We start from the raw sequence: 19428 nt of genomic DNA on the forward strand, positions 1-19428 counted from the left end.
GTACAGTTCAGCAGCGTTAAATACATTCACAGCTGTGCAGCCACCCTCCAGACCTCTCTTCATCTTCCCAAACTGAAACTCTGCCCGCGTTGAGCAATACGCCCACCCTGGCAGTTACCCTTCACCTTTCTGTCTCTACGAATCTGGCTACTCTCGGGACCTCACATACGTGGAATCAAACAGTATTTGTCCTTCCGTGACTGGCTTATGTCACTTAGCGCCACGTCGTCAAGGTTCATCCAGGCAGTGGCTTGTGTCAGAACCACCTCCCTTTTTCAGGCTGAATAGTGTTCCCGGGCACGTCCAGACCCAGTCATCCCTCCCAGACCGGAGATGCTGGAAGGGGCGGGGCCTGCAGGACAGGACGGGAGCCCAGGGCCAGGTGCTCCCAGGTGCGGGGAGGAGTAGGGGCAGCGCGAGGGCAGAGGGCGGAGGGCGGGGGGGGGGGGAGGGCGGAGCGGAGGGGCGGCCCCACCCCACGGCCGCCCCGGCCCGGCCCCGGCCCGCGGCCTGCCGGGAGACGTAGGCCCGAGCCTCTCAGGAAGCAGGACTCGGAGTCCCAGCGAGCTCCGCGGCGCGCCTGCGGGCCGCGACACTGCTCCGCCGCGTGGCCTGCCGGGATTTGTAGTCCAGCGCCTGCGGGCGCCCCAGCGCAGGGCGAGAGAGGGACTCGGTGTCCCAGAGAGCCCCGCGCTGGGCCACGACGCCGCGCGCCCTCGCCGTCGCCGCCGTAGCCGCCGCCGCCGCCGGGCTTTCTCCGGCCGCCGCCGACACTGTCGCTGCTTCGCGGACTGGAGGGCCCAGGCATCTCCGGGCGAGCGGAGGCTGCGGGTGGGAGCCTTCGTGGGCACTGCGGAGCGGGCCGGGGGAGGCCGGGATGGAGCCCCCCGGAGGTGGGCGCGCTGCCGGGCGGGCCCGCGCCTGGGGCGGTTGGGGAGGGGGCCGGGCGGCGGGGGGAGTGGGGCGGGGGGAGGGCTCCGGGGGCGGGGTCGGCGGTGGGGGTGGGGCGCGGAGAGGGCACTGGGGGAGGGGTTAGGGGCGGGGGTCCGGGGTCTGAAGGAAGGGCGGGGGCCGGGGGCGGAGGTGTGAGGGGCTTCGAGGAGTGCCCGGTGTTGGGTAGCTCCTCCGGGGAGGCATTGGGCTGGGCCGGGCGAAGAGGAGAACGCGGCACTGGGGATCCTTCGGAGGAATGGCCCTTCCTTCTGACTCCAGCCCGCCCTCAACCCCAGCTGGTCCCCAGATGGTTGGAGGAGGGGGCGGCCGCCGGGTCCCAGGGGAGCGGGGAGCCCCGTGTACCCGGAACAGGGCACCGAGCAGGCCTGCTCTCCCTGCAGTTGACTGAAGCGGGTGAGCCGAGTTCCAGAGCCTCCAGGCGGGATTTCGGGGCCTCCCGGCGGTGCAGCGGATGGTCTGAGAGCCGCGCAGACATGGCTCACCTCAGGGGATTTGCCAACCAGGTAAGGGGGGCGTCTGGACCGCGGTCGTGTGTGTCGTCGGTGCACGTGTGCCTGACACGGACCGCTGGCTGCAGGGTCTGAGAAAGGGCGCTTCACCAAGGACTGTCTGTTGAAAGTCGTCCTGGCGTTTCCGAAGAGCAGCCCGTGCTAAGGCGTGTGTGGGTTGAAGGGAGGAGCTCGTGAGGAGCCCTGTGATGCACAGCCGTGGGCAAAACGGGGAGCAGTCTTGCGGTGCTCAGGCTTGGTGGGCGCAGGGCCGACTCCGGTTGGCTGGTTTGCAGCGTTCTGTGGGGCAGGAGTCTCCAAGTCTGTCAGCGTAGAGCCACAGTGCAGGGTCAGCGGAGGGCGTGCAGAGACGTATCTTGGGAACCGGGCCGGCCCGCAGGAACCTGGGTCTGCGCATCTGGAGGCATGTGGAAGGTCGGGGTCCACATGGAGCTTCGGCCTGGGCAGGGACGCTGGCCGTGTCCGGCTGGGGCAGGGGCTGGGTGGGGACGAGAGGGGCTGAGAATGGGATTTAGCAGCTGTTGGGAGAGTCGGTGTGCAGGGAAAGCCGAGGACACATGTGTGCCTGTTTTTCTCAAGGGGGCTGGAAAGGGCTGCCCCTGGGCTGGAGGTGCCCGCCTGGAAAGCGCCCACTGTCTTTCTTTTTCGGTTGATTGGTTCTCATAATTCCCGACACCCAGCCACTTTGAGGCGTCTGGCTTTGCACTGGGGACCCTCCACAGTGTGACCTGAGGCTGGGTGGCTCTGGATAAGAGCGTCGGGGCAGCCAGCTCTGGGCTTCTGGGCCATACGTTTCCCCCTCTTTTGTTAGTTCAAATCGAGTGTGACCCGAAGCGGATGTGAGGTGAACCACCCTGGCAGTTGGGTGTTCCTGCGTCCTAGCCGTTGGGTCTTGTTCTCCTTATCTTGTCGGCTCCAGCGTGGTTTAGGCTGAGCGCTGTAAGGTGCTGGGAGCTCCTCTTAAAGAGAACATAGCGCTCAGGCTCACTTCCGTGGGCTGCGTCTGAGGATGGGTGCTCAGGAGGAACAGGAAGTGTGTGTCTGTGTGTGGGCGGCGGGGCTGGGGTCAGGGTCAGCTCCAGACCCAGCTGGGCTCCTTGGAGAAACCTGGAGCGCCTCACACAGTTGCTGGGCAGGGCATCCTGGACCAGCTGTGGCTGCAGATGGGCCCCAGGGCCTGCTCACTGACGCTGACGTGAGCTGGTGGGTTTTCGTTCATCACTGACATCTTGTGTCTTAAATTACATGACTCAGATGCTGGGAGGGAAGTCTGGCTCGAGTTTATTTTTATAAAGAGCTATAGGAGTGGCTCCCGTGGGTCCCAGAATGAGAAATTGGAGCTATGAGCCACCCCTATACCTGTGTGCTGATGGCACTTGGAGTGTGGCCTGGGCCTCCGGATCAGATGCCCGGGGAAGGGAGCGCAGGCCCAGAGGAGCTGAGGAAGAGACCCCAGAGGAAGGAAGCCCCTTTTGTCCTTTTAGGGGTGGAGAGACTTGGTCTTTGTCGGTGGCAGGAAACCTGACGGGACGTTGTTTTCTCTTGAGACGGTTGTCACTGTGGCCCTTCGAGGCGGCCCCTGCATGGGGCCGTGTGCTCCCCCACAGCGCATGGGGGAGCCCTGCATGTCAGGCCCCTGCCTAGCTGGTTCCTGCCCTGCCTACAGGCTCTGGATGGCTGCAGGCGGCACCGCGTGCACATTGGCTGCCACCCATCGTGGGGTGGATGGGGGCCATTGGGCACCCCTCATCTTGGAGGGTGACGCTTATGGCAGACGTATCGCAAAATGGACATACATACAGACACACTGCTAAGTGGTGGCTGCAGACCTGGCAGCCCCAGGGCTGATTCAGAGAACCAGGGTCTGGGCCCAGCGAGCAGCCTGAGCAATTGTCCAGACCACGCGTGTTGTCAGGAAGGGCAGCCTGAGACCCAGGCCCCGGAGCACTTGTCTCTCCTTCCGCTGACAGGGCTGTGAGCAGGTTGTGTCTGTGATGTGCCTGTAGGGTTGGGGTCACGGCCAGGAGCCTTCCTGTCACGCTGTCTGCTCAGGGGACTGGCCTGTAGCGGTGGGGACCCAAAGAGTGTGAGAGTTGGGGCCGGGGCTCCCTGCTTCCCTGCCGAGCCTGGAATCTGGTTAGGGGTCTGCCCTGTCTCCCACTTTGGGGCCGTGGAGGGCTGGGCGCCCTGCCTGGGGTATCCCTGGTCAGGCTGCTGCGGGGGACCAGACACAGCCCTGCCCCGCGTGGAGAAGGCGGGGAGCGTGTGTCGCTGGCAGAGGCCTGAGAGCTGGAGGAACAGCGGTGCCCATCAGCGCTGCCGGGCCTCGGTCCACCTCCCCTGGGTCTTCTCTGAGACTACCGCAGAAGGAGCGCTGGTGGGGCCGGAGGCGTCCCCGGGGCCGTGCCAGCCCTGGCTCGGGCTGGGGCTGGGGCTGGGGCTGGCTTGCGGGTGAGTGGTTTGCTGGACCGGCCCCCAGGGGTGTGAGAGGCCCTCCTGGGCTGGCTGAGCCGAGGGGCACTGGCGGAGCAGGCGGAAGGGGGCTGTGTCCCAGGCTCACTGGCCCAGCCCTCCCCGAGGCCCCATCACCTGCTGCCCTCTCCTGGGAAGGCAGTTCACTGGCCACTTGGGGTTGACACGTCATCTCGGTCTGGAGCCAGCTGGGCCGCAAACGGAGCTCTGCCTGGGTGTGAACCCCAGGGGTGCACGTGGGCTCTATGCTCCCCAGGGCTGTCTTCTCCGGACCTGGTGAGCGCGGCTACCCTGGTATGGGCGCCCTCAGCACCAGCACGGACAGCGCTTAGCAGCCGAGCAAGGGGTGACTGTGCCTTTTAACGCCGCCGCTTTGGGTGGGCGCCCCCCGAGACGCCCTCTGGGTGATGGTGCTTGGGGTTTGGAGGGACGTGAGTCCTGGTGGATTTGAGGCCCGGCAGGGCTTGGAAAACCCTTTTCACCTCTGTCTGGACTAAACGCTATGCTCCCTGCCAGCCTTTCCACGGGTCCCACCCAGAGCTGCCGAACCTCACGTGGGTCCTGGGGCTGCAGTGCCTGTGCGGCCGCTCCAGGCTCTAAGAACGTGGTCGGTGGCGGGAGTGAGGTGATCTCAGAAGCCCAGGGAACCGCGGGGCGGGGGTGGGGGCGATGCCAGGGGTGCCCCACCCGCTCTCTGGTGCTGCTGCCTCCACGCAGCCCCACGTGGAGCTGTCTCGCCTTGGATGCACTGAGGGTCAGGGACAAAAGCAGGGTTGTCACCGCGGATGCCCCTCGGCCACAGCGTCCAGGTGCTGGGACAAGGAGGTGCCGAGCGCCTCCTGCCCCAGCGGCTCAGCGCCTGTTAGGGCGGTTTTGTGCTTCTGCCTTGAGCACTGGGTGGGACGGCGTTCCGTATATTTGAACCTCCAGGATCAAGCACCCAAGAAAGTGTCGGTTTTTAGCTCTGCGCTGGTGTGAGGACTGATCTGGGGGCTCAAATGGGACTCTCTCTAAGGGGTGTGGCTTCCAGGTGCGCAGGGAGAACTCGGTTAAGGAGTGCTGGGTTTGTTTTTTGTTTTAATTAACAGGCTTTATTTTTTAGAGCAGTTTTAGGTTTACAGAAAGATCGGTGAGAGTTCCGTACATTCCTCGTCCCTTCCCCGGGGAGTCTGTTACAGTCACTGACCCAGTGTGGACAGGCTGTTTCTCACGAAGCCGGCAGGGCGCGTGAGGCTGGCTCCTGGGTGGTTACAGCGTCGCCCAGGGTCGTCTCACGGGCCCCGCCTCCCTGTGCTCCACCGACTCGTCCCTCCTAACCCGTTACTGTGCCTTGCTGGGCCCTCCCCAGGCATGGGGTGTGGGCAGGTCGGGGTGACCTGCGTGGCCCCTCTGCCTGCCCACGGCCCTGGTTTCTTGGCGAGAGCCCAGGTCTCACCGCGCTCTCTGGGGGCGTTTTCCCTTGTGTGGAGGGTAACTTTATCTTCTGAACGAAAAGGGATAAAGGAAGCGAGGAAAGCATATGGGGGCGCTCCCTGGCTCTTCGCGGCTCTTGGGGTCACTGGCTGCCCGGCCCGCCCTCTGTCCCCAGCACTCTCGCGTGGACCCCGAGGAGCTCTTCACCAAGCTTGACCGCATCGGCAAGGGCTCGTTTGGGGAGGTGTACAAGGGCATCGACAACCGCACCAAGGAGGTGGTTGCCATCAAGATCATCGACCTGGAGGAGGCTGAGGACGAGATCGAGGACATCCAGCAGGAGATCACGGTGCTCAGCCAGTGCGACAGCCCCTACATCACGCGCTACTTCGGCTCCTACCTGAAGGTGCCTGCGGGCTGGGGGCTTCCTCTGCGCCAGCCACGCCTGTGCCCGCCCCTCCGGGGAGCCGTCCAGGTTCCCTGTGGCCAGCACGGGGACGGCCCCGGCAGTCCCCGTGTCTGCTCGGGAGACCGAGTCTGGGTCTGCCCCCACGTGGGCCTGGTCTGAAGGGCGGGGGTCCCGACAGGTGAACACGGACCCAGCCTCACAGTGGAGAGGGCCCCCCAAGAAGCGACAGCCCCCAGGGCCAAGCGTGCATGCAGAGGGGGGCCTGGCCTCGTCCTGAGGGGGAGCCCTTGGGAGGGCAGGGCGTGAGCAGAGTCTTTGGGGTCGGCCGGCTCTGGAGTGGCCTGGCTGCGCCCGCTGCCTGGGCAAGGGTGTGTCTGCTGGGAGAGCTCTGGGCCCCCCACAGCCGGAGCCTGGAGCCCTTCCCAGGAGGGCTTTGAGGGAGGGGGCTCAGCTGCTGACCGGGCACTTGGTCTGTCTGCAGAGTGTCTGCAGCGGGGGCGTGGTGGGACGGGAGCCAGGCTGGGCTGCCGCAGCCCGTCCCCGGTGGGCGTCCTGGCTGAGTCACCCCGGTGGGGGCGTGTGTCGGGGTCCCATGCTTGTCAGCTGCCCCGTGCTGACGCGCGCTTCTCTGGTACCAGAGCACGAAGCTGTGGATCATCATGGAGTACCTGGGCGGCGGCTCCGCCTTGGACCTGGTGAGGTGTGGGCCGCGCAGTGGGTGGCCCGCAGGGTGGGGGGCCAGACTGAAGTTGTCTGGGGGTTGTCCTTGGGCCCTGGGTTCCCGTGGCCTCCCTGCCTTTGCCGTCTTGGCGCATCGGATGTTCCTTGGGACCCAGCCGGTGCTGAGGGGTCCCGGGCCTCTGCAGGCCTCTGGGGGGGTAGGGTGGTTAGCTCCCCCAGGCAGACAGCTCAGGGGTGTGGCCGGGACTCCGTTCTCAGCTGTTACGTTTACAGCGAAGATGAAGGTAGCGTGTGTCTGTCCTCAGAAAAGGGCCTCCCCCACACCCATGTGACGTGGCATCTGGAACTTCTCTCTCGAGAGTGGGTAAAGAAGTAGGAAGCCCCCGCCATCCAGAGGGTCACCCCGCACCCGGTAGAGAGGAGGTCGAGCTCAGGCCTTGCCGCTGGCTCTGGGTGGCAGGGAAGGGAGGGTGGGTCGGCGTTGCAGGGGAGGCCCGAGTGTCTCCTCTGTGTCTGCAGCTTAAGCCGGGTCCCCTGGAGGAGACCTACATCGCCACCATCCTGCGAGAGATCCTGAAGGGCCTGGAGTACCTGCACTCGGAGCGCAAGATACACCGAGACATCAAAGGTCCCTCGGGGCTGTGAGGTGGCAGGCGGCTCTGGGGCACGGGGCTGGCGGTGCTCAGTGCGCCCAGCCTGCGCTCCCCGTGGCCTCGGAAACCCAGCGGTTCCATCTTGCTCTGTCTTCCAGAAGACACTGCCAGTAACGGACAGAGCTTTCTGAGTACCGTGTCCCTGTGTGCTGGCAGAGCAGCTCTGCACGTAGCGTAGGAGGGACCCTATTTAGGCCAAAAACATGGACTCTCACTCAGGTCTTAGATCTGAGAGTGAGGTGTAGTTAGGGCAACCGTGCTGGTGTACACAAGTGGCCAGGCCACCAGGGAGGGACCTGGCTGAGGGGCTGACGGGAGGTGACTGGCAGGGTGAGGGGACGGTCAGGGTCACCTCCGCCTGTTGCGTGATTTGGGAGGAAGGGGCGTCGCTCTGTTTGTGGGATTTTTCGTAAGAGGCAACCACCACGAGGGCCCTGGAGCCTGGCCTGGGGGCAGCACGTGGCTGTGCCCCTCACCTGCCGGCAGTGCCCTGGCGCCCTGGTCAGGTCGTCGGGTGGACGCCGGGAGGGACGCGCTTCCTTGGGCAGCTGCGTGCGGGCGGGAGCCCTCGTGGCGCGGAGGGTGACGCCCCGCTGTCCTGTGTCGAGCAGCTGCCAACGTGCTGCTCTCAGAGCAGGGTGACGTGAAGCTGGCAGACTTCGGGGTGGCGGGGCAGCTCACGGACACGCAGATCAAGAGGAACACGTTTGTGGGCACCCCCTTCTGGATGGCGCCCGAGGTCATCAAGCAGTCGGCCTATGACTTCAAGGTGGGCGCGGCGGGGGGGCGGGGTCGTGGGCGGGGGGCGCTCAAGGTGCCCCGGCTGCAGTGGCCCCGTGTGGCTTTCTGTCCAGGCCGACATCTGGTCGCTGGGGATCACGGCCATCGAGCTGGCCAAGGGCGAGCCCCCCAACTCCGACCTCCACCCCATGCGCGTCTTGTTCCTGATCCCCAAGAACAGCCCACCCACGCTGGAGGGCCGCCACAGCAAGCCCTTCAGGGAGTTCGTGGAGGCGTGCCTCAACAAGGACCCCCGATTCGTAAGCACCTCCAGGTCCCCCGCTCCAGGAGGTGCCAGCTTGCATGGCTGGGCGGGTTCTGGCCGCGCTGGAACCAGGCCCCAGGGGATAGTTGTGTGTGTGTGTGTGTGTGTGTGTGTTTTGGGGGTGTCTGTGTTGGGACCTGGGAGGCGATAGGGCCTGAGGCCCCTCCCCTGTGCCAGGTGCCCCCTTGCCCCAGCCTCTCCTGGTCCAGGGTGGGTTCCGCTGCAACCCCCGGTGGGTCCGGGGAAGCTCCAGAGGGCTCCCCCCTGGCGAGGACGGCGTGCAGCCCCCCCCCCCAGCCTCCCTGTTGCCCCCTCCCACCTGGAGGCCCCTCACCGAGCCCCCGGGAGCAGTAAGGCTGAGGCCCAGGGCTTGGCCCAGGCTGTTTTGTGCCTGAGCCCCCGGAGCTCGAAGGGCGGAGCTTGGCTGCCCGGCGCCAGGTAACCCGTGCCCGTGCCCGGCAGCGGCCCGCCGCCAAGGAGCTCCTGAAGCACAAGTTCATCACGCGCTACACCAAGAAGACCTCCTTCCTCACTGAGCTCATCGACCGCTACAAGCGCTGGAAGTCAGAGGGCCACGGCGAGGAGTCAAGCTCCGAGGACTCCGACATGTAGGGGCCCCGCTCGTCCTGTGGGGCTTTGGTGGGCACAGGGGCGGGGTCCCTGCTCGGGGGTAGGAATTGGGTGCTTGTTCCTGGTGTCGTGGGCCCAGCGTTCAGGGCCGTGAGGCCAGGTGCGCTTCGCGGCCCTTGTGATTCTTCCCCCTCCCCTTCAGCGACGGAGACCCTGAGGACGGAGAGCAGGGCCCTGTCTGGACGTTCCCCCCCACCATCCGGCCGAGCCCGCACGGCAAGCTGCACAAGGGGACGGCCCTGCATGGCCCCCAGAAGGTCTGGCTGGCCCCAGCCCCGCGCCCGCGCCAGGAGGGTGGAGGCCTGTTCAGAGCTGACTGAGGGGAGGGCTGTGGGGGGGCACGTCTCCTGGGCACGTGTGCTCCCCAGGGCGGGTTTCCAGGAGACCGGAAACGGGGCGCCTGAGTTCGCTGCCCTGCTCACCCCTCTGCGCTTTGTGTTTGCAGTCAGCGGAGCCTGTCAAGAGGCAGCCGAGGTCCCAGTGCCTGTCCACGCTGGTCCGACCCGTTTTTGGAGAGGTGAGGGCCGGGCCGGGGGTCCTGCGGGGCAGGGGCTGTATTGCTCTTCTTCAGAGATGCTGCCCCCGCAGGGCCACAGCAAAGTACGCTGGCCAGCCTGCCGGTGCGCAGGCTTTCTGGGTCCCATAAAGCCCTCGAGGGTGGACCTGCGGACCCGGCCTTCTGAGTGGAAGGGCCAGGGATGGCTGGGGCAAGCTGGCCTAAAGTGACCCTTAAGTTCCCAAGCCTGCCAGGGTTCTCTGGGGTCCCAGGGCAGCTTTGATCATGAATTACTGTCTTAGGACCTTTTGTCTTGAACCAGAAACACGGGGTGACTCTCTTGTCTAGAGAGAGGCCGGGAGATTTAGATCTTGGTGTTGGGTGTCAGGCCCTGGGCAGGGAGCCCTTAAGGACAACTCCCCAGTGGTCACGTGACCCGGCGTCTGTGTCACCTGCTCATGGGCAGTCGGTAGCATCCCCAGGAGCATGAGTCAGCCGGCAGTGGGTTGTGGTCAGGTCAGGTTCACACCCAGGGTGTCGCTGGCACCTGGAGCCCGGGGGAGGAGGAGGGGATGTTGAGCGTGGTGGCAGCAGAGCCTTTCCACGGAGGGTGGGGTGCGGGCACGGGGCAGGGGCGTCAGGGTGCAGGCAGGCACGCTGCCACCTCCAGGGGCCTGGAATGCCTGGAGTGGGGGGGAACGGGATGGGGGGGGGGACTGCCCCTGGTTGCGCGGGCACCTGGGGCTGTGCGGCAGGAGCTCGTGGGGCTCAGCGTGGACAGCTGGATCAGAAGCCTGAGCAAGGCTGCCACGGGGCGGGGCCGGCAGCTCTGGGGCTGCGTGGTGTGTGCGCGTGTCGGGGGTGTGTGTGTGTGTTCGCGTCCCAACTGCGAGGGGTGGGCCGTGGGCTGGTGTGTCCGGGTAGGGAGGTGGGTGGGGAGGTGGAGCCCCGCCTAGGCTGGCTGGGGCCCCCTTAGGGTCCTGACGCTGTGGGCTGGGCCTGAAGTCGGCTGCTGGTGGGGTGTCCTGGAAGGTGTGCACCCCTGTTTCTGTAGTGTCGGGCGTGGTGGGGACGGGCTGACCAGTCTCCAGCCCCTCCCTGCCAGGCCAGTTGCAGGGAGGGCATCTCTCTCTTTTGGGTCCTCACAGCCCTGCGGTGCTGGTGGCTGCCTGGTCCCGAAGGTTGGGTCGGCGGGTCTGGCTGTGTCCTCTCACTTGGTGGACCTGAGCTGTGGGCTTCCAGGACCCTGGTCAGGGGGAAGCCATGTGATTGGAGAGCCAAGGCCTGAGGACTCGGGTGGTGCAGGGGCAGGCGGGGGTGGGGCGGCCACTGCCTCTCTTGGGAGCCCCGCCCGCAGGCGTTCCGGGGACCTGCTGTCCCAGCTCTGTGTGGAGGGACCACGCTGCGAGTCACAGGCGAGGGGAGCAGGCCAGCCTGAGCCTCTGACCAGGCGCACGGGGGTCTCCCCGCAGCTCAAAGAGAAGCACAAGCAGAGCGGCGGGGGCCTGGGGGCGCTGGAGGAGCTGGAGAACGCCTTCAGCCTGGCTGAGGAGTCCTGCCCCGGCATCTCGGACAAGCTGATGGCTCAGTTGGTGGAGCGCGTGCAGAGGTGAGGGTGCTGGGGCAGGGGGGAGGCCCAGGACACGCTTTGGGTGCTCGCCCTCGGGACAGGAGGCGGCGGGACGGGGACGCACCGGCTTTGCTCGGTGTCCCGGAGCCCCCACCCCGGCCGGCACTGCCGGGCGGCGGCAGCAGTGACAGGGCCTCGGGTCCACAGGTTTTCACACAGCAGAAACCACCTGACGTCATCCCGCTGAAGCCGCTGCGGTTCGCACACAGGGGAGAGAGGGGTCTTCGTCTTGAGCTGCCTTGTCGAGGACCGCGCTGACTGGAAACCCCGTGTGCTGTTGGGGCCGCCGGCCTCCCTGCCGGGCCACGCCCCCAGCCCCGAGCAGAGGGCCGCCCCGTTGCCACGCCCCCCTCGTGGCCAGGCCACGGCCACACTCGGCAGCAGAGCGGTGCCTGGCCGTCCCCTCTGTGGGCTCCTGGGCAGTGCGGCCACCCAGGCTGAGGGGCAGATATGCCTCCTCCCCACCCGGCCCGATGGCCCTCGGAGGTTGTAGATTTGCCTTGTGGTGTTGGATCAGGTACCGTGTCTTCTCATAAGTACTTGTCAGCCAGAATGTTGTTTTTTAAGAAAAATCGAACTTCCTTGCTTCCCTAAATAGCCTGAGGGTAAGGAGTTGGTTTTCATAGAATGTTGAGAGGTTCCTGCCACTTTCAATAAAGACCTGACTTGGAGACATGCTGGTGGTGGCCGGGTGGGGTCCACAGCCTGCGCTCCAGGCCTCCGAGCTCGTCACAGCACGCAGGGACCACGTGTGCCCACTGGAAGGAGAGGGGCAGCACGCAGGCATACAGGAGATGCCCTTTATTACGCAGGTTAGCACAGCACACCTCCTGGGGGCTGATAAATTACGGGGACTTTGCTTTCCACCCTGCAGAGGTGTGTGGGGTGGGCAGCAGAGTGGTTTCTGCTGGACTTCCATGCGGCTGTGACCCAGGGGCCCTGTCCCACCCCCTGTTTCACCCAGCCTGAAGGGCAGGGTCCTGCTCTGGAGGCGGAGAGAGGGCAGGTGGGCACCAGCCTCGGCAGTGCATGGAGCCGGGCCCATTTCCACGCACATGTGTGTTCGTCCCGCTGCCCCACGGGGCCAAGGGGTCTGGAGGGGGGGACACGGGACGCGCAGTCGTGGGCACATGCTGCTCTGCTTGCTCGGCTCTGTCCTCAGCCGGGCAGGGTGGGCTTCATGCCTCCTCCTCGGAGGTCCCGGCCCTCCCTGGTGAGGTGCTGGCGCTCTCGATCACCTCCATCCACCTGAGAAGAGGTTTCAGGACTGTCAGAACCGGGCCCCCCTCCCCCGCCCCCGGCAGATTGTTTGGGAAACGGGGGGCGTGCTCTGGCCATCAGACCAGTGGGTTTGCGCTCAACTGTCTTCCCAAGAGTGACCCCAAATAGGGAGGACATGGGACTCAGCGTGGGCCAGTTAAAAGCCTGGAAGCAGTGTTCAGTCCTTCCTTTCCAGGACCCAGGAAACCCGCCTCTGGTGTCCTCAGTGGAAGCGGGAGAGCCCAGGAGATACGGGGGCCCTGGCAGCCCCCCGCGAAATTACCTCCCTAATGTGTATTTGCTCTCAGCCCGGAAGAAGTAGACGTGGGACTTGAACTGGAGCTTGAAGACGTGCTCCTTGTGGATGCCGTCGGCCTCCCCGGGGAGGCTCACGCTGTAGCCCAGCAGCGGGAGGCTGGCCAGGGGGCAGTCATCCTGGAAGGCAGCAGGGCACGCGCTCGCCAGGCGCCCAGCCCCCCGCCTCTCCCCACACGGCAGCAGCGGCGGGGCCAGGCTCGTTCGGAACCGAGGGGGTTCCGTGAGGGCGCAGTGGGCGGGCCTGGCGGTCCTGCAGTGCCAAGGGCAGAGCCCCCCTCGGGCTCGGTGAAGCACCCCTACCTGGTGAGTTTTGTAGAAGAACAAACAGAAATTGGTGAAGACCACCCACAGCTTCTGCCAGCCGCTGCTGTTCTTGAACTTCCTCAGCAGGTATCCCGAGAGCTGGTTCTGGAAGGAAAAGAAAAGCCTGTGGGCACGAGTGTCCAAGAACCGCCAGCCCCTAGACAGCCACTCTTGCGGGCTCTGTCCTCCCAGGGGCCTCCTGGGAGCAGGTGTCTCCCCAGGGTCACCCCCCACAGGCTTCGCTGGCTCTGCACTGACACGAACGTAGTGCCCTTCCCCGTGCTCTGATGCTCTGCTCGTCGGCAGCTAACAAAGAAGGGTGGAACGAAGTAGAATGGTGCTCAGTTTCTTTCCCGTCATCACCAATCCCCTGTAACAGACACGGAGCCCAGACAGGAAGGTTCTCAGATGGTGGGGGGCAGGGGTGCCCCGTAAACAGAGGCCCACGCAGCCAGCGGCCCAGCCTGCAGCGTGGCGCCCCTCTGTTAGGGAGAGGAGGGGCCGCCCCGCTTGGCCCCGAGGCCTGCGCCGCTCTGCGCTGGCCCTCGTGCCCTCCGGCATGGAGGCCGGCGCCACCGCTTCCGTCCTCGCACCTCGCGCTGGGGCGAGGCACACGGGCCCGAGTACATCCACAGACGGTAGGGCCCTCCTCATGACGCAGGCCTCTGCCCCCGTCGGGGCTGATGCTCACGAGGGCCCCGCGCCTCTGACACGTGAGGGGGTGGCACAGACGGTGGACGCGGTGTCCAGGGCCACTCCACCGTCTTGCAGGCCCCAGCGAGCTGGCCACGATCCCTGCTCTTACCGCCCCCGCCCCGCCGTGTCAGGACCCACCCGCGCTCCTCGCCTGCTCTGCTGGTCCCTCCCCCGGCTTCGGCGGAAGCTCAGGACAAGTGCAGGCAGAGGTGGCCCGGGCGCAAAGAGGCCGCTCCCGGTGAGGGAGGCAGCCATCCCAGGATCCCGGGGCGACAGGCCCTTCGGAGCGGAGAGAGCTCCTGACGGCGCCCTCCCGGCCCCGCCCACCCGGGCTGCTCTCCCCTGGCACCGTGGACCCCGGGTGTCCCATCAGCCCACACAAGCAGGGTCTCCAGTGGCCGCACCTCGACGGCCGCGCTGCGGTCGGCTCTGGAGATGCTGGTGGTGCGGTCCCAGCACACGTGCATGGCGGTGCTGGCCCGGTGCTGGCCCGGCCCCCCTGAGGAGCAGCGGGCCCTGCGAGCGTCGTCTTCCGACTCCTCCAGAGACACCTCGTCGGAGGGCCCTGGGGGAGAAGTCAGCCCCTGCTCAGAGGAGACGGGACCCGCCCCCGCCCCCGGCAAGCAGCAGGCAGGGCGCGAGACCACACGCTGCTCCTGCCAGAAGAGCTCCCGCCCGCCTGAAACGTTCCTCGTGGATGCAGAGCACGTGGGCCCAGCGGGCTGCCCGTGACCTGGGTGACACCCACGGGAAAGCTTCCTTGTCTCCTGGGGGCCCGGCCAGCACTCACTGCGGGGATGGGGGCACAGCACGCTGCCCAGCGGTGCCAGGGCCGTGTCGGCGCTGCTCTTGGCTGCATCGATGGCAGCGTTCAGGTCCCTCATCCACTTTTCTTTCTCCAGCTGGGTGCTGCGGGGCAGGGCCGAAGCTCAGCCACTGGGCAGGGCCCACAGCCGGGGCTCCCGGCCGTGCCCCCTCCCACTGGAGGGCAGAAGGTCAGGGTGCCTGCTTCCCCCCTCGTGCGCCCTGTCCTTCGGGTCCAGAGGGCTTGTCAGGACGCTACTGGAGGCCCAGCCTGCACCTGTCACGCTGGAACGGGGGTGCTCTACAGGGTACTTGGTTCCTGGAACGGGTGTTTAGGTCTCTGGGGCTGTGAAGCTGAAATATGAGACTGGGTCCTGGATCATAAATTAAGCTGCCAGGGTTTCCCAGTGGGAGTCCAGTGCCCTGTGCTCTGACATCAGCCAGGACCCCCGCAGGACGGGAGCTGAGAGCCAGGCGCCACCCGCCCAGAGGCAGGACGACACCTCCTTTGGAAGAAGCTGGGGACGCGGGCTCCCACAGGGGAGGGACCAGGCACAGCGTCCAGGCCGCCAGGAGCTCGGGTCGCCTTGCTGTCGACAGGGCGTGGAGAGCGGGGAAAGCGTCTGTTTGCTCCTGTGCTACGGCCCAGTCAGCCTCCTGCTGCCCAGCTCCGGGGCGGGAGGCACGTGACGCTAGGCCTCGGTGTGGCCGCCCCGCCGGGCTCCCCCCCGCTAGCCCGCCGGCCCCCTCCCTTGAGCAGCCAGCAGTGTCACAGCCAGTCTCTGCGGATGGTCTCAACGGTCACAAGCTCCCACGGACAGTGAAGCTGCTCCTGCGGTCGCGTAGCTTTGAAGCAGCGCTCAAGGGGTTGTGTGTCCCCGTGACCGCGACACTCTCACAACTCAGAGGGGACCAGGGCCGCTGGGATGCGGAACGTGGGCGGGAGGCCCTTACCTGGCTGCCACCACGACTGTCTTCTGAGCGGCGTAGATGGTGAAACAGTGCGGGACAGACCACTCATTCTCACGTTCTTCCACCTGCGGGCGGGAGAGGAGGGGAGTGTGACCCGGAGCGGGGCTGGCGGAACCCGAGCTTGCGGCAGGACACAGGTGCCGACCAAGCCCACACCGACCCTACGAGGGGTTACAGGAGACACAAGGGATCCCCGCGCCATGGCGCCTGCTGCCCAGGTGGGCAAGCTGAGGGCCATGGGCACCCAACTACTCACCGGTGGGTCCAGCACTATTAGCTGAAAATCAAGCACGGGAAAAAATGTTGAGCATTTTAGTTGAAAAGGAGTTGGACAATTCATGTTTATAAAGTGGTACCAAAAGCTAACAGAGTTAGATTCAGGCTAATCTCAGTTATAAGAGAAGTAACTCCAGAACAAAGTATTCCTTAATCAGACCTAAAAGCCTAGAGGAGAAACTGTCCTCTGACCAAGTGAGCTTGTTCTAGGAATGAGGAAGGTGACTGATGGAACCCACCCTGTCACAAAGTCAAAGGGAGAAGAGTGACCATCCCCCTCCACATGCTGAAACACCTCTGCCAAAATTCCACACGTTATTTCTGATAATATCTCTTATATACAAACAGAAGGAAATGGTGTCTTTCACAAGCCAGGAGTCACCATCCTTCCCTCCACAGTCAGGAGCGAGGGCTGTCTGTCTGTCCCCAGGACCAGCCAGTTACAGGTGACCCACCCCAGAACATGGGACGCCAACCACCGAGCTTCACGCTGGACTTAAAAGGGTCTGAAACTAACAGGAGCGCAGCCAGCAGGAGAAGGTTATCAAGATGTCGGCCGCCCCCTCCAAGTCAATATGTAAATTTAATGCAATTTCCACAGAAACGCCAATGTTGTTTCTTGAAGGAATCTGTCCAAATGACTCCAAAGTTTATTTAGAAGAATTAAATAAATACTTGAGAAGAGCAAAGAACGGTTTAAAAAGAAGGACAAATAAGGGAAGGAACTTACCCACACAGTGACTAACCCTTATACCACCACTAGTTAAAAGAGTGCAGACTGATGTTGGGACAGACAGAAATGGAACAGAGCCTTCAGAAAGAGTCCAAGTGTAAGGACAAGAATTTTTTATATGATAAAGGCAGACTTTGGGATCAGTAAGAAAATGGAGGATGTAACAAATAATGGGAAAACTGACTATACGAGGAGAAAATGTTACATCCCAACCTAAAAACATCAAAACCAACAAATTTTAGGCGGATTAGGTAAAAGAGAAAAAACCGTAAGCATATCAGTAAAGAAAGTCCCACACGAACGTAGTCTTGGTGTGGGAAAGACTTTCTGAGCCCGTGCCAAGGACAGAAACCCTAAATTAGGAAAAGATGTACAGACCGACCACAGAAAAACGTCTAAGTTCACCCCTTCAACACGTATTCGTCGGGCCTCTGTGCCCGTGGCCATTCTAGGGACAAGACAAACGCGATCCCCGTCTGGAGGGACTTTATAAACTCTGAGGTGACACTGAACTGCAGGCAAAGTGACGGGAATTACGTACCTGGAAGGCACCTGAGACCTGGGAGGGTTTAGGAACGCTTCACAAACACTAACAGGCCAGAGCGACAGACGCGCCCGGTGCCTCCTGGGGGACAGCAGAGGGCGCAGGAAGCGGCCTTGCTGGCCATCCCTGGGGCGCGGAGGACGGGGTGGACGGCCAGCGCTGCCCAAGGCTGGGACGGAGCAGGCGCAGACGGGCCTGGAGGGAAGGCCACCCAGTCAGCCGCTCCTACAGCCACTCAGTGGGAACACGGAGCCCCAGGCTCACATACACGCGTGGCGGTTTATCTCAAGGCCGTAACTAAGGACGCGTAGAAAGATCCAATGGTGCTGTTTCTAATTCTGAAAAACTAGACGTAGCCAAAACGTCCGGTGCAGGGAGCTGGTTAAATAAAGTGTGCTTCGGCGCCCCAATCCACTACTCATGGCTCCTGAGCCGGTGGCAGAAGCGGAGGACACAGGAGCATGTTCGAGGTGAACTGCCGAGCAAAACCAGTGCGGGTTACAATGCAGCTTGTGGAGGATGTTCCCCAGATGATGGCGAAATGCTGACAGCACTTACTACTGGGCAGTACAATGATGAGTGCTTTTCACCGTACATCTTCAGTTTTTCTCTATGCTGAAGGTATAATTTTTAAAAGTATACTTTAAAACAGATGGAGTCTGCTTCCAGGGATGGCAGGTGAGGTCATTCAAACTGACCCCTTTTTGCTGAGAGTTGGAAAAGCTGAACAAATGTTACAGAGACACCTGCGGAAGCTCTGACGCTCTCTGGAAGGCGGTGCAGTGCCCAGGGTGCGGATGGCGGGGAGAAGGGCCAGACGCCACGAAGGAGAAAGGGGCGGAGGACGGCGCTGACGCTTTGGGAATTGGGAACTGGACAGGGGTCGGACCCCACCCATCCTGCACCTGGACGGGACCTGGCAGGGCTGCAGGGAGAGGTGCTCACTGCGTAAGATGTTCTGGACAAACAGCACATCTTTATAGCAAAAACCTGAACTTGGCCTCCTGTCTCTGCTGTTCCCAAAGATGGGTTCCAGGCCGAGTCTAGGTTTACACTCAAGAGGGAGTCTCTCCATGACCTTTAAGGCCACAGAAGGCACTGACCACGGAGGAGAAGACAGACCGCATCCCATTAAGACGAAGAATTCCCGCTCATCAGAGACAATACCAACACGCCACGCTGCACTGAGACGGTGGGGATGCGGACACACCCTGGTGGCATGTGGTGTGGACAGAGCATGAGGTGCGGCCCAGGCCCTCAAGAGCTCTGAAGACAGAGCTTGCGCCTCTTCACGGGGTGGAGGTCAAAGGGCAAACGAGAGGACACAGCACGACTCAGTGGAGGTCACCGGGAGCTTCCCTGGGGCCAGTCCTGCCCTGCAGCCCACCCTCTCTTTAGCGGTGGCGGTCTCTGTTTTACCATTGTAAAGCTGTGTGTGTGTGAAATAACTAAGTATGATGCCAAAAGAAACCAAAATCGTCAGTATAAAAGAGAGAAGTATAAAATCAAGGAAGTGAAAACTCTACAGTCTTAAGAATTAGGGGTCCAGCTTTCTCTTTTCAAAGCTGTGTCAGCACCCAACCCCTCCAGCAGCACGGTGGCCCCAGCGCCCGACCCGGGTTTTTCATGGAGTCTCCCACCAAAGGACAGGGCTCCCTGGGAGGAGTAGGTGGGCTCCTGGCGGAGCTGGGCCTTGTCCTGCAGGGGCTGGTGGCCTTGGTCAAGAGGCCCTGGAGGGGCCGCAGGTGGGGCTGTTTGAGCACCAAGAACAGTAGCCATAACAGGGTGAAAAGGCGTGAACAGCCCGGCAGGTGCTGCCATGCGGCGCGGCCCCCGACCCCCGGTCCGGCCCCACCCGGCGCCGGGCGCTCACCAGCATGCCGCGCAGCGGAAGGAGTCCCCGGATCCGGAAGTGGCCGGTCCCTGAGGCACCTCTGCCTGTGTACAGCAGCATGTCTGAGAACTGAGGGACCAGAAGCTTTAGACAAATGAATTGTAAAAACAAGTAACAAGGATTCAACATCCTAACAATCAGACCAACTTCAACTCCAAGGGCCCCGTGTGCTTACGCAGTTTGCTGGAGGTTTTTGGCAGAAAAAGGATTTTTGTTCCATTCGTACAGTCATTTTGCCCAGGGGTGACCAGCAACCACATGGGCCAGCAGACCTCTTGGCCGGCGGGAGGCGCTGGGGGGCTGGTCCTGAAAGTCACCCCCAACCAGGAAGGCTGGGGTTTGAATCCACTAGCTGGGCGCGAGGAAGGGAGCTGACAAAAGGGGACCTGCTGGCGGCAGGGACTCGCTGGGAGGACCTCTGGGCTCGTGAGTAAGGCCCTGCGAACTGACGCTGGCACGAGCAGAGCGGTCCTGCAGCCGCAGGTGTGTGGATTTTTCTACCTTCGGGCTTTTGCCCATCCTGCAGACAGGTGCCCAGAATCCAGAATAAGGAAGGTGGCAGGCCCGGGAGTGTTTCTGCGACCCTCTCCTGGCTCCTGACAATGAGGCCGCCCGCCTGGACCGCGCCCATCGCACCTACCAGAAAGAACATCCTCTGCTGTAGGCCCTTCCTGGTGAGCTTGTGGAGGCAGCCCTCACGGATAAACTCCTGCAAGACACCATCGGGGTCCCTGTG

The 19428-nt window shown here is 63.5% G+C and overlaps 3 protein-coding genes across 14 annotated transcripts in view; 1 reads left to right on the forward strand and 2 right to left on the reverse strand.

The window, feature by feature from the left end:
* Window positions 1-313: 313 nt before the first annotated feature.
* LOC114896974 (basic proline-rich protein-like) lies at window positions 314-1429 on the reverse strand. Its single transcript, XM_029225581.1, has 2 exons — window positions 1297-1429; window positions 314-1179 (listed from the first exon to the last, which is right to left on the reverse strand). Exons 1-2 carry the CDS (start codon window positions 1427-1429, stop codon window positions 314-316), a joined length of 999 nt encoding a protein of 332 aa, XP_029081414.1.
* Window positions 718-11287, forward strand: STK25 (serine/threonine kinase 25). 3 transcript variants are annotated; one of them, XM_029224633.1, is made up of 12 exons: window positions 718-831; window positions 1335-1457; window positions 5524-5754; window positions 6396-6452; window positions 6958-7066; window positions 7703-7860; window positions 7946-8131; window positions 8599-8744; window positions 8909-9023; window positions 9212-9283; window positions 10735-10871; window positions 11040-11287. In XM_029224633.1, the coding sequence occupies exons 2-12, from the start codon at window positions 1428-1430 to the stop codon at window positions 11077-11079; spliced, it is 1281 nt and encodes a 426-aa protein (XP_029080466.1). In that variant the 5' UTR covers window positions 718-831; window positions 1335-1427; the 3' UTR covers window positions 11080-11287. The 3 variants fall into 3 exon arrangements, with proteins under 3 accessions (XP_029080466.1, XP_029080464.1, XP_029080467.1); XM_029224631.1 differs by having other exon boundaries at window positions 719-893; XM_029224634.1 differs by having other exon boundaries at window positions 726-893; window positions 8048-8131.
* A 572-nt stretch (window positions 11288-11859) lies between these two features.
* FARP2 (FERM, ARH/RhoGEF and pleckstrin domain protein 2) overlaps window positions 11860-19428 on the reverse strand; it is a 91865-nt gene continuing 84296 nt past the window's right edge. For 5 of the 10 annotated variants that reach the window (XM_029224620.1, XM_029224621.1, XM_029224628.1 and 2 more), the window contains 8 exons: window positions 19333-19401; window positions 18672-18761; window positions 15502-15522; window positions 15228-15310; window positions 14260-14378; window positions 13874-14034; window positions 12436-12878; window positions 11860-12140 (listed from right to left, as the gene is read on the reverse strand). In XM_029224620.1, coding sequence (XP_029080453.1) covers window positions 12071-12140; window positions 12436-12878; window positions 13874-14034; window positions 14260-14378; window positions 15228-15310; window positions 15502-15522; window positions 18672-18761; window positions 19333-19401 — 1056 coding nt within the window. In that variant the 3' untranslated portion in view covers window positions 11860-12070. Of the gene's footprint in view, window positions 12141-12435; window positions 13144-13873; window positions 14035-14259; window positions 14379-15227; window positions 15311-15501; window positions 15523-18671; window positions 18762-18892; window positions 19213-19332; window positions 19402-19428 lie in introns of those variants that run through there. The other 5 variants (XM_029224623.1, XM_029224624.1, XM_029224622.1 and 2 more) reach the window with 5 other exon arrangements.

The sequence above is a fragment of the Monodon monoceros genome, unplaced genomic scaffold, assembly GCF_005190385.1.
Source record: "Monodon monoceros isolate NGI ecotype Baffin Bay Population unplaced genomic scaffold, NGI_Narwhal_1 Super_Scaffold_16, whole genome shotgun sequence".
In the NCBI taxonomy this organism is placed as follows: domain Eukaryota; kingdom Metazoa; phylum Chordata; class Mammalia; order Artiodactyla; family Monodontidae; genus Monodon; species Monodon monoceros.

Bases quoted from the DNA above. Each gene is read 5' to 3' on its own strand.
- STK25 (XM_029224633.1), top strand. From the start codon at position 1,428: ATGGCTCACCTCAGGGGATTTGCCAACCAG. The intron at 5,755-6,395 runs GTGCCTGCGGGC...CTCTGGTACCAG, and splicing joins ACTTCGGCTCCTACCTGAAG to AGCACGAAGCTGTGGATCAT. The intron at 7,861-7,945 runs GTGGGCGCGGCG...CTTTCTGTCCAG, and splicing joins AGTCGGCCTATGACTTCAAG to GCCGACATCTGGTCGCTGGG.
- LOC114896974 (XM_029225581.1), bottom strand. From the start codon at position 1,429: ATGTCTGCGCGGCTCTCAGACCATCCGCTGCACCGCCGGGAGGCCCCG. The intron at 1,180-1,296 runs GTACACGGGGCT...ATTCCTCCGAAG, and splicing joins TGCTCGGTGCCCTGTTCCGG to GATCCCCAGTGCCGCGTTCT.